At 41.0% G+C, this 12,528-nt stretch overlaps 2 protein-coding genes across 2 annotated transcripts; one reads left to right on the top strand and one right to left on the bottom strand.

The window, feature by feature from the left end:
- The first annotated feature begins 3,371 nt into the window (after positions 1 to 3,371).
- On the top strand, positions 3,372 to 4,786 carry LOC122435013 (small proline-rich protein 2E-like). The gene is made up of 2 exons (XM_043458856.1): positions 3,372 to 3,421; positions 4,158 to 4,786. Exon 2 carries the CDS (start codon positions 4,177 to 4,179, stop codon positions 4,393 to 4,395), a length of 219 nt encoding a protein of 72 aa, XP_043314791.1. The 5' UTR covers positions 3,372 to 3,421; positions 4,158 to 4,176; the 3' UTR covers positions 4,396 to 4,786.
- A 5,522-nt stretch (positions 4,787 to 10,308) lies between these two features.
- On the bottom strand, positions 10,309 to 11,762 carry LOC122435005 (small proline-rich protein 2E-like). The gene is made up of 2 exons (XM_043458855.1): positions 11,669 to 11,762; positions 10,309 to 10,937 (listed from the first exon to the last, which is right to left on the bottom strand). The coding sequence occupies exon 2, from the start codon at positions 10,916 to 10,918 to the stop codon at positions 10,700 to 10,702; it is 219 nt and encodes a 72-aa protein (XP_043314790.1). The 5' UTR covers positions 10,919 to 10,937; positions 11,669 to 11,762; the 3' UTR covers positions 10,309 to 10,699.
- Positions 11,763 to 12,528: the final 766 nt, after the last annotated feature.

The following is a 12,528-nucleotide window of genomic DNA, read 5'->3' as shown; positions in this document are numbered from 1 at the left end:
GCTAACAAACACATGAATAGATGCTCAACATCACTCATGATCAGAGAAATGCAAATCAAAACCACAATGAGGTACCATTTCACGTCAGTCAGATTGACTGCTATCCAAAAGTCAACAAGCAATAAATGCTGGAGAGGGTGTGGAGAAAAGGGAACTTTTCTTACACTGTTGGTGGGAATGCAAACTAGTACAGCCACTATGGAGAACAGAGTGGAGATTCCTTAAAAATCTGGAAATAGAACTGCCATACAACCCAGCAATCCCACTTCTGGGAATACACACCGAGGAAACCAGAATCGAAAGAGACATGTGTACCCCAATGTTCAGCATGGCACTGTTTATAATAGCCAGGACATGGAAGAAACCTAGATGTCCATCAGCAGATGAGTGGATAAGAAAGCTGTGGTACATATACACAATGGAATATTACTCAGCCATTAAAGAGAATACAGTTGAATCAGTTCTAATGAGGTGGATGAAACTGGAACCTATTATACAGAGTGAAGTAAGCCAGAAGGAAGAACACCAATACAGTATACTAACACATATATATGGAATTTAGAAAGAAGGTAATGATAACCCTATATGCGAGAGAGCAAAAGAGACACAGATGTATTGAACAGTCTTTTGGATTCTGGGAGAGGGCAAGGGCAGGATGATATGGGAGAACAGCATTGAAACATGTAAAATATCACATGTGAAACAAATCACCAGTCCAGGTTTGATGCATGATACAGGAGGCTCGGTGCTGGTGCAATGGGATGACCCAGAGGGAGGTGGGAGGGAGGTGAGAAGGGAATTCAGGATGGGGAATACATGTACATTCATGGCAGACTCAAGTCATTGTATGGCAAAATCAATACAATATTATAAATTAATATAAATTAATTAATTAAAAAATAAAACCTTTAAAACTACTCTCTTTTAAAGGTCAATAACATGTTGGGATAGAGTAGAAGAAAACAAACTCATCATAAACCCTAAGCATGTATTAAACGTTTAGTTCTCTGATCCTCTCTCCCCTCCCAAACCTACTCTCAATCACTTGTATGTGGCAGTGTGAGTCTTAAATGGTATCTTACATTCATTTTTGTTTTTATGCAATTTAAACCTGATATTTACTATTGGAATAAAAATGATTTATTTCCTGGTAAAGTAATCTTCAGCATGAGATAGCATTCTAGGGGATTGTAGTGGTCAGGTGAAATGGGACATTCATTAATGTGTTCCCACATTCTATAGTCATATAAAGCCATCATTGTAACTTTGCTCCTAAACCAGATGTGATTCATTTCCAGCCATAGACTATTATGAAAATCTTCAGTGCCCAAGAGTATAGTACAGAAAAGACGATAGTTCAGCTCCAGCTGAACAAAGGAACTGTAAAAGAATTATTGAGAGCTAAATCTCTGAAAAGGCATAAATGAAATATTATGCCAGGGCTGGAGAACGTGCTAGGGCATTCTTTCTTGAACTTCAGTTATTCTCTAAAAATTCATTATATTTTTCATAATTACACTTCACATGTATCATGTAATATTTATAGTTTTACTTTAATCACTTTACACAAACTTCTTGAATTTTTAACTTGATTGAACATAGGAAATGATGTACATCAAATGGCAGATGAAATTTTTAAATTATAATAATGCATGTTATACATGTATTTTATATGAGAGAGTGACAGACACAGAGAGAAACAGCAAAGAGAGAGAATGAGATTATAAAGGCTGACAAATTCAAACTCTGTGCAACTGAAAACCTGTGGAAGGCCATCAGGCAAGAGGATTATCTCTTACCCAAGAAAGACTCAGATTTTTGCTCTACTCAGGCTTTCAATGGATAAAGGACTACCCACCTTATAGAGGGCAACCTCCTTTACCCAGACCACTGATTTATATATTGAAAGGTTTTGTCTGTCACTACATTGTGTCCAACTCTTCGTGACCCCACAGAATGTAGCCAGCCAGGCTCTTCTCTCTGAGTGATTCTCCGGGCAAAGATACTGGGTTGCCATTTCCTTACCCAGGTGATTTTCCTGATCCAGTGATCAAACTGGCATCTCCTCCCTGTTAGGCAGACACTTTACCACTGAGTGACCAGGAAAGACCATCTCATTCAAAAACATCCTTAGAGAAGCACATAGAATAATATTCGACCAATTATCTGGGCACCCTATAGCAGTCAAAATGACTCATAAATTAACTATGCTTCCTTCTGGCACACTGACAAAATATATGAAGGAAGTGACCAGGAAAGAGGTTTACTTAACATATATTCCCTGTAACCAGTATGGTAAATCTGAAAAATTGGTTTAAATTACAGTGAAATTCTTATTAATGATTGAGAAGCTGCATATGAATGGGAATTAACTTCAATGACTGAATGGCTCATAATGATTTCAACTTTCCTTAAAAAATAGTTATTATATGGCATTACTTATCAGATTGGGTCTTTCAATATTTCAAAGGGGAAGGACGTCAGAAAATTTGAACAATGCTCTGAGCTTCTTTCATAGAGTGACATGGTACAAAGAGGACAGTTGGGAGAAATTATATAGGAGTAGATGGTACATCATGCTGGAGAGTTATGTGCAAAAAGCTTGCTTTCTGTTGCTGGTCTAGAGTCTGGGCTGCGGCCAAAACTGAATTACAGTAGATGATGCTAAACTCTTAGTGAATTCCCTGGGACCCAAGGTGAAACAGATTTCTAAAGGCTGCAATAAACAGCTTGATGTCTTTTATCTGAGGGAGAAAAGCAGTGAAAGGAGGATCCTAGAGGGCACCACTTTACTGAACATATCTAAGTATTATGATGGGAAGGCTGGAGAGATGATCTGCAACCTGCCCTCAGTCCAGTTTAGAAGAAGAAAGGAGACAGATTAGCAGGTCATGGATCAAAGGGAAAAGCATTATAAGAAGGACTTGAGGTAAAGAGAAAGGCATCACTAAATAGCCAGGCTCTTTTCAACCCAGTATGTACAACAAAATGGCACCCAGTTCATGCGGAACAAGACAGGCACTTTTATAATTCATAGAAGGTGAAAGGTATCAGAGAGGAATCTTCCCCAAACAAGAAGGGGAGGCTTTGACTCCAAGTTAACCCTCACAAATCCTCCCACTGCTATAAACCCCTGAAACTGAGATCTTAAGACAGGGATGCTGTGCATCATGGGATGATAATCCAGGGAGGAGATCCCTGGATTATAATCCAGGGAGGAGTAGGACATTTCCTCTTTCTGGAGTCCCTGTCAAGCCACTTATGGATGGATTTGCATTTTGGTTGGGAAATGACTGAACCAGGCCTGTTTTGGCAGCTCTGCTTCCTCCTGGGTGGGGCAGCTAGTCCCTATAAAAAGGCCCTCTGCTGCATCACTGCCATCCTCCTGCTACTCAAGTCCAGATAGATTTTGGAGAACCTGGTGAGTCTGATCCTTCAGTTCAACTCTATTCTTGGGGTCTCTACTTATGAATTAATTCTGGCTATAGCAAATTTGGTGTGTGCAGAGTTATTGTCATGACTTTAATGCTCCTTAGTGGATGGAAGCTTGGAATTTGAAAACGGTAATATACAGTATTTATTAAGTTTCTGGGACAGAGTTTGAATTCCTTTATTGAAGAGACTGTAACAAATTCTGTGACAAGAGGCAAGGAAAGAAGTATTTTTCCTTTTTCTGTATCTTTCCTGTGTCCTTCAGCTGTTATTGAAGAGTCATTTATCTTAGAAGGTGTGGGGCCCTTGTATCCTTCCTGGTGGCCATTTGCTCTATACACAAGTCATACTTCTGGGACCTCATGATAGATAATGATGATGAGAATTGCTTGTGAGCTTATCCAGGATTTTGGACCTTATGATAGCATTTCTTGAAGATGCTATTTCCAGAAAAAAAAAAAGAAGAAGAAGAACAGAAAAACATTGATTGGTTTTTTGAAAAAAGAAATTTTTTGAAAAGTGGTATGTAAAAAGATTTTCTCTGAGCCAATAATACAATTTGTTAAAGAGGGAGAGAGAGACCAGAAGTTCATTGGAAGGGGTTAAAGAGATCAAATGACATTCTTAGACACTGCACAGATTCTATCCTAGGTTATTAAACAAACTCAGACTTTTCTCCCTGTAGCAGTTCCTTCTTGTGAACACTGTCATGTAATTTCTTCCAGATTCTGAGACTCCAGAAAGATGTCTTATCAGCAGCAGCAGTGCAAGCAGCCCTGCCAGCCCCCTCCAGTAGTGTGCCCCCCTAAGTGCCCTGAGCCTTGCCCACCTCCAAAGTGTCCTGAGCCTTGCCCACCTCCAAAGTGCCCTGAGCCATGCCCACCTCCTCAGTGCCAGCAGAAATGCCCTCCTGTGCCACCTCCCCAACAATGCCAGCAGAAGTGCCCACCCAAAAGCAAGTAGAAGCATCAGCTTGTATCTGGATCAGGAAAGGATGAGGATAGCTGACTCACCTGGCTCCACAGCTCCACCTTCATCTTCCCTTTAAAGTCCATCATGGATATAGAAGAAGCTTCTCCTTCCTTCAGCCTGCAGTATGCCTGTGGTGATACCTGACAACCAGAGGTTTCCTTCCTGAGGCTGCTGTTCTGCTTTCCTCTGGGAGGACAGCTGGGAAAGCATCACAGAGCTTCAGATGGAAGAGCAGCAGCTTTTCTCCTGGGCACCATCAGAGGATTCTCTCCCTCTCTTGGGTCTGTCTGTCACCTGGGCAGGGGTTTCTACCAGCTGGTCAACTGTAACTTATCCTCCTCTTCACGAATAAAGTACAGTTTTTTTGTGTGATGGAAAAAAATGTTTCTTTTCTTTTAAAACTGTTTTTGGTATAATACCATACCATCATCAAGTTTTGTCTCTATCCTTTTTTTTTTTTTTCTCCATTTATTTTTATATGTTGGAGGCTAATTACTTTACCATATTGTAGTGGGTTTTGTCATACATTGACATGAATCAGCCATGGATTTACATGTATTCCCCATCCCGAACCCCCCTCCCCCCTCCCTCTCCACCCGATTTCTCTGGGTCTTCCCAGTGCACCGGGCCCGAGCACTTGTCTCATGCATTCAGCCTGGGCTGGTGATTTGTTTGATGCCAAATTTCAAGCTGTCACAATCAACGCTGTCTAAATTTTGATTCTTATCACAGAATACTTCTACATAATTTCAATTCCATGTTATTTGCTTAATTATCACTTGATTGTTTGAGGATCAAAATATTTACCTCTCTAGGTTATCAGTCCCTTTATTAAAATGTAGGGAAAATTGTATTTTCATTTCAAACTTCTGAAGAATCAATATTCAAGGAATGTGTATAATTTAGTTGACACATACCAGACTCATTAATAGCACTTGGAAGATAGCAGGTCATCATTGTCTCCATCATCACCACCATCACCACCACCCATTTTCCTGACCATATTTGCAGCTGACTCATCAGCTCCACAGCTCCACCTTCATCTTCTCCTAAAGCCTGTCATGAATACAAAAGAAGTTTCTCCATCCTTCAGCCTGCAATATGCCTGTGGGGGCTCCTGACAGTAGAGGCTTTCTTCCTGAGGCTGCTACACCACTTGCCTCTGGGAAGACAGCTGAGAAAACTCAGTGCTTCAGAGGGAAGAGCAGCAGCGCTCCTCCTGGGCACCATCAGAAGATCCTCTCCCTGTCTTCTGTGTCTGTCTGTCACCTGGGCAGGGGTTTCTACCAACTAGAAAATTATTACTTGTTCTGTACTTCCTGAATAAGCTACAATTCTCTTTTGTGATGGCAAAAATGTTTCTTTCTATTAAAAGCACTTATAGCAAAAGCATATTGTGTTTGGGTTTATTATTTTCCTTCTTTGATCCTAAAGTTCCAGCTTCCACAATCAGTGTTGTCTGAATTTGAGTAATACCAGAGATCCTTTCTGATCTTCCCTGATGGGTCAGTGGTAAAGAATCCACCTGCCAATGCAGGAGACGTGGGTTTGGTCCCTGGTCTGGGAAGATCCCACATTCCGTGGAGCAACTAAGCCCAAGTGACACAACTATCGAGCCTGTGCTCTAGAGCCCAGAAACTGCAACTCCTGTGCCCACATGCTGCAACTACTGAATCCAAGCACCCTAAAGCCTGTGTTCCGCAACAAGAGAAGTCAGTTCAGTGTGAAGTCTACACACCACAACTAGATAGCAGTCCGACTCATCGCAACTAGAGCAAAGCCCATGTAGCAATGAAGGCCCAGCATTGCCAAAATAAATTAATAAATAAATACACTGTTTAAAAAAGAAAGAAAGGTTTTTTTTAAAAAAGATTATTGCTCTATAATTTAGAATCCATGTTAATTATTGCTTGACTAATTTGAGTACAAAATTATTTAACTCCTCAGAATTAAAGTCCCTTTTCTGAAATGGGGAAAATAGTGTTACGCTGCAAAATATCTGAGGCATAAAAGTTACATGATTGTGTATACTTTAATTTGCACATGTTGGGGCACAGAAATGGCAGATCATCATTGTCTCCATCACCACCATCAACATCATCACCTCACCACCATGCTTGCTTCAGCAGGGAGGTGAGACAGACGTAACTAGCACAGCAACCAAGAAGACTGTTACACTCCTTTGCCCCTTCATTTTCTTCTTGTGCTTTTTCTTTTCTAATTTAACCTTATGTTTAATGTGATACTGCAGATAAAGGACTTTTGGGATGTGGTGGAACATTCTGCATGACATTACGCTATGCTATGCTATGCTAAATCACTTCAGTCGTGTCCGACTCTGTGCGACCCCATAGACGGCAGCCCACCAGGCTCCGCCGTCCCTGGGATTCTCCAGGCAAGAACACTGGAGTGGGTTGCCATTTCCTTCTCCAATGCATGAAAGTGAAAGTGAAAGTGAAGTCGCTCAGTCGTGTCCGACTCTTCGCGACCCCATGGACTGCAGCCTACCAGGCGCCTCCATTCATGGGATTTTCCAGGCAAGAGTACTGGAGTGGGGTGCCACTGCCTTCTCCACATGACATTATAGTAGCTCTGAAAACATGGGAAGTACAGAAGAATGGGAAATTTAAAGGATCCCTACTAGGTAAAGTTTTGCCCACTCTCCATGTGTAATATTTGCTCTTCTTACTCCAACAACTCATTAACCTCAGAGCCTTAAATATTTTTCCTCATCTGAAATTACTTCTCTGTTTTGACACCAACTTTGAAGAACATTGAGGTTTACAATGTTTATTTACATTTACAAAGTCACTATTGCTAAGCAAGTTTTTCTCTAATGTTTAGCTTACTAATCAAGTAAGCTGTGAAAAAGGATATATTCTTAACCAAACTATTCTTTAACTTTTTTTGTATGTTGGAGTATAGTTGGTTAACAATGTGTTAATTTCAGGCATACAGCAAAGCCATTCACTTCTACATATACATGTATCATTCTTATTCAAATTCTTTTCCCATTTAGGATGTTACATGATTATTGAGCAGAATTCCATGTTCTATACACTAGGTCTTTGTTGGTTATCCATTTTATTTTTATTTTATTTTTTATTGGGGTTATTTTATGACACTGTATTAGAATCTTCTAGAAAATGAAGCAAATCAGTTATTTGCATACCTATTTCACCTCCCTCTTGGCTTTCCCTCTCATCATCCCCCACCCCATTTCACCCGTATTGGGAGCAGTGAGCTGAGCTCCCTGGGTTATCTGGCAGGTTCCCACTAGTCATTTTACACAAGGTAGTATATGTATGTCAATCTTAATCTCCCAAATCATTCCACCCCCTCTTACCCACCCACTCTGTATCCACATGTCCTTTCTCTATGTCTGCATCTCTATTTCTGTGCTGCAAATAAGTTCATCTGTTCCATTTTCCTAGATTTCACATATATACACTAATATATGACATCTGTTTTTCTCTTTCTAACTTCACTCTGTATGATAGACCCTGGATCCATCCATGTATCTACAAATGACCTAATTTCAATCATTTTTATAGTTGAATAATATCTGTATGTAGGTCAAAAAGCTACAGTTATAACCGGACATGGAAAAACAGACTGGTTCCAAAGTGGGAAAGGAGTATGTCAAGGCTGTATATTGCTTATTTAACTTCTATGCAGAATACATCATGCGAAATACCAGGCTGGATGAAGTACAAGCTGGAATCAAAATTGCAGGGAGAAATAACAATGACCTCAGATATGCAGATGACACCACCTTATGACAGAAAGTGAAAAGGAACTAAAGAGCCTCTTGATGAAAATGAGAGAGGAGAGTGAAAAATCTGGCTTAAAACTCAACTTTCAGAAAATGAAGATCTTGGCATGCGGTCCCATCACTTCATAGCAAATAGAAGGGGAAACAATGGAATCAGTGAGAGACTTTATCTTAGGGGGCTCTAAAATCACTGCAGATGGTGATTGCAGCCATGAAATTGAAAAACACTTACTCTTTGGAAGGAAAATTATGACCAGCCTAGACAGAGTATTAAAAAGCAGAGACATTACTTTGCCAACAAAGGTCCATCTAGTCAAAGCTATGGTTTTTCCAGCAGTTATGTATGGATGTGAGAGTTGGATGATAAAGAAAGCTGAGCACCAAAGAGTTGATGCCTATGAACTGTGTGTTAGAGAAGACTCTTGAGAGTCCCTCATATTACAAGGAGATCAAATCAGTCTATCCTAAAAGAAGTAAGTCCTGAATATTCCTTGCAAGCACTGATGCTGAAAGTGAAACTCCAATATTTTGACCACGTGATGCGAAGAACTGACTCATTGTAAAAGACTCTGATGCTGGGAAGGATTGAAGGCAAGAAGAGAAGGCGACAACAGAGGATGAGATGGTTGCATGTCATCACCAACTCAATGAACATGAGTTTGAGTTTGAGCGAGCTCTGGGAGTTGATGGACAGGGAAGCGTGGCATGCTGCATGCAGTCAATGGGGTTCGCAAAAAGTCCGTCACTACAGTGACTGAACTGAACTGAGTATTCCATTGTATATATGTACCATGTCTTCTTTATCCATTCATTGACTGATGAACATTTAGGCTGCATCCAAGTCCTGGCAAATGTAAATAGTGATGCAATGACCATTATTGATTTCTCAGGGAATACGCCCAGTAGTGTGCTTTCTGGATCATATAGTAACTCTATTTTTAGTTTTTTAAGGAACCTCCATACCATTCTCCATAGTGGCTGCATCAGTTAACATTCCTACCAACTAGAGTGGGTTGCCATTCCCTTCTCCAGAGGTTCTGCCCTAGACAGGGGTCAAACCTGGGTTGTGAGAACTGCAGGCAGAATTTTGTACCATCTGAGCCATCAGGGAAACCAAAACAGTGCGTGAGGGTTCCTTTTACTCCACATGCATGCAACACTTATTGTTTGTAGATTTTTTTTTTTTTTTTTTTTTGATGATGACCATCATGACCAGTGTGAGCTGATACCTCATTGTAGTTTCGATCTTAGAATCATAACTTTCCTTACAAGTTGTAAGCATATTTAAATTTCATGGCTGCAATCACCATCTGCAGTCATTTTGAAGCCCAAAAATCTAAAGTCAGCCACTGTTTACACTGTTTCCCCACCTATTTGCCATGGAGTGATGGGACCAAATGCCATGATCTTAGCTTTCTGAATGTTGAGTTTTAAGCCAGCTTTTTCACTCTCCTCTTTCACTTTCATCAAGAGGCTTTTTAGTTCTTTGCTTTCTGCCATAAGGGTGGTGTCATCTGCATATCTGAGATTATTGATATTTGTCCCAGCAAACTTGATTCCAGCTTGTGCTTCTTCCAGCCCAGCGTTTCTCATGATATACTCTGCATACACATTAAATAAGCAATAGTTTGGCACATTGTAGGCAGAAGGATGGAGAAGCTTCTTCTGTATTCATGACAGGCTTTGAACAGATGAAGGTGGAGCTGAGGAGATAGATGAGTCAGCTGCAAATATGGTGGTGAGGGTAACAGGGGTGGTGATGGTGGTGATGATGGAGACACTGATGACCTGCTATGTTCCAAGTACTATTTATGAGTCTGGCATCTGCCAACTAAATTATACACATTCATTTGATATTGATTCCGCAGAGGTTTGAAATGAAAATAAAATTTTCCATAGATTTTACTAAAGGGACTGAAAACCTGGAGAGGTAAATATATTGTCCTCAATCCACCAAGTGATAATTAAGGAAATAACATGTAATTGAAATTATGTTAAAGCATTCTTTGATAAGACTCAAAATTTAGACAGCACTGATGGTGAGAGCTTGAACCTTGGTATCAAAGGATAGAAACAAAACTTGATGATTTTATGGTATTAGTAAGAACAGTTTTAAAAGAAAGGAAACATTTTTTGACATCACAAAAAGGAGCTGTACTTTATTCGTGAAGAGGAGGATAAGCAACAGTTGACCAGCTGGTAGAAACCCCTGCCCAGGTGACAGACAGACCCAAGAGAGGGAGAGAATCCTCTGATGGTGCCCAGGAGAAAAGCTGCTGCTCTTCCATCTGAAGCTCTGTGATGCTTTCCCAGCTGTCCTCCCAGAGGAGAGCAGAACAGCAGCCTCAGGAAGGAAACCTCTGGTTGTCAGGTATCACCACAGGCATACTGCAGGCTGAAGGAAGGAGAAGCTTCTTCTATATCCATGATGGACTTTAAAGGGAAGATGAAGGTGGAGCTGTGGAGCCAGGTGAGTCAGCTGTCCTCATCCTTTCCTGATCCAGATACAAGCTGATGCTTCTACTTGCTTTTGGGTGGGCACTTCTGCTGGCATTGTTGGGGAGGTGGCACAGGAGGGCATTTCTGCTGGCACTGAGGAGGTGGGCATGGCTCAGGGCACTTTGGAGGTGGGCAAGGCTCAGGACACTTTGGAGGTGGGCAAGGCTCAGGGCACTTGGGAGGGCACACTACTGGAGGTGGCTGGCAGGGCTGCTTGCACTGCTGCTGCTGATAAGACATCTTTCTGGAGTCTCAGAATCTGGAAGAAATTACATGACAGTGTTCACAAGAAGGAACTGCTACAGGGAGAAAAGTCTGAGCTTGTTTAATAACATAGGATAGAATCTTTGCAGTCCCTAAGAATGTGCTTTGATCTCTTTAATCCCTTTCACTGAACTTCTGGCCTCTCTCTCCCTCTTTAACAAATTGTATTATTGGCTCAGAGAAAATCTTTTAACATACAACTTTTCGAAAAAAAAATTTTTTTTCAAAAAATCAATCAGTGTTGTTCTGTTCTTTTTTTTCCGGAAACAGCATCTTCAAGAAAGGCCATCATAAGTTCCAAAATCCTAGGTAAGCTCACAAGCAATTTCCATCATCATTATCTATCATGAGGTCCCAGAAGTATCACTTGTGTACACAGCAAAAGGCCACCAGGAAGGATACAAGAGCCCCACACCTTCTAAGATAAATGACTCTTCAATAACAGAAGAAGGACACAGGAAAGATACAGAAAGAGGAAAAGTGCTTCATTCTTTACCTCTTGTCACAGATTTTGTTTTAATCTTGTCACTTCAGTAAAGGAATTCAAACTCTGTCCCAGAAACTTAATAAATACTCTATATCACTGCGTTCATATTCCAAGCTCCCATCCACTAAGGAGCATTAAAGTCATGACAATAACTTTGGACACACCAAATTTGCTGTAGCCAGAATTAATTCATAAGTAGAGAGCCCAAGAATAGAGTTGAACTGAAGAATCAGACTCACCAGGTTCTCCAAAATCTATCTGGACTTGAGCAGCAGGAGGATGGCAGTGATGCAGCAGAGGGCCTTTTTATAGGGACTTGCTGCCCCACCCAGGAGGAAGCAGAGCTGCCAAAACAGGCCTGGTTCAGTCATTTCCCAACCAAAATGCAAATCCATCCATAAGTGGCTTGATGGGGACTCCAGAAAGAGGAAATGTCCTGCTCCAGGATCTCTTCACTGGATTATCTTCCCATGACACACAGCATCCCCATCTTAACCTCTCAGTTTCAGGGATTTATGGCAGTGGGAGGATTTGTTTGGGTTCTTTAACTTGGAGTCAAAGCCTCCCTTTCTTGATTGGAGAAGATTCCTCTTTGATACCTTTCACCTTCTATGAATTATAAAAGTGCCTGTCTTGTTCCCCTTGAACTGGGTGCCATTTTGTTGTACCTACTGGGTTGAAAAGAGCCTGGCTATCTAGTGACACCTTTCTCTTTACCTCAAGTCCTTCTTATAATGCTTTTCCCTTTGATCCATGACCTGCTAATCTGTCTCCTTTCTTCTTCTAAACTGGACTGAGGGCAGGTTGCAGATCATCTCTCCAGCCTTCCCATCATAATACTTGGATATGTTCAGTAAAGTGGTGCCCTCTAGGATCCGCCTTTCACTGCTTTTCTCCCTCAGATAAAAGACATCAAGCTGTTTATTGCAGCCTTTAGAAATCTGTTTCACCTTGGGTCCCAGGGAATTCACTAAGAGTTTAGCATCATCTACTGTAATTCAGGTTTGGCCGCAGCCCAGACTCTAGACCAACAACAGAAAGCAAGCTTTTTGCACATAACTCCCCAACATGATGTACCACCTACTCCTACATAAATTCT

Source organism: Cervus canadensis, chromosome 2, assembly GCF_019320065.1.
Source record: "Cervus canadensis isolate Bull #8, Minnesota chromosome 2, ASM1932006v1, whole genome shotgun sequence".
NCBI lineage: Eukaryota > Metazoa > Chordata > Mammalia > Artiodactyla > Cervidae > Cervus > Cervus canadensis.
This window is presented reverse-complemented; position numbering and strand designations above follow the sequence as displayed.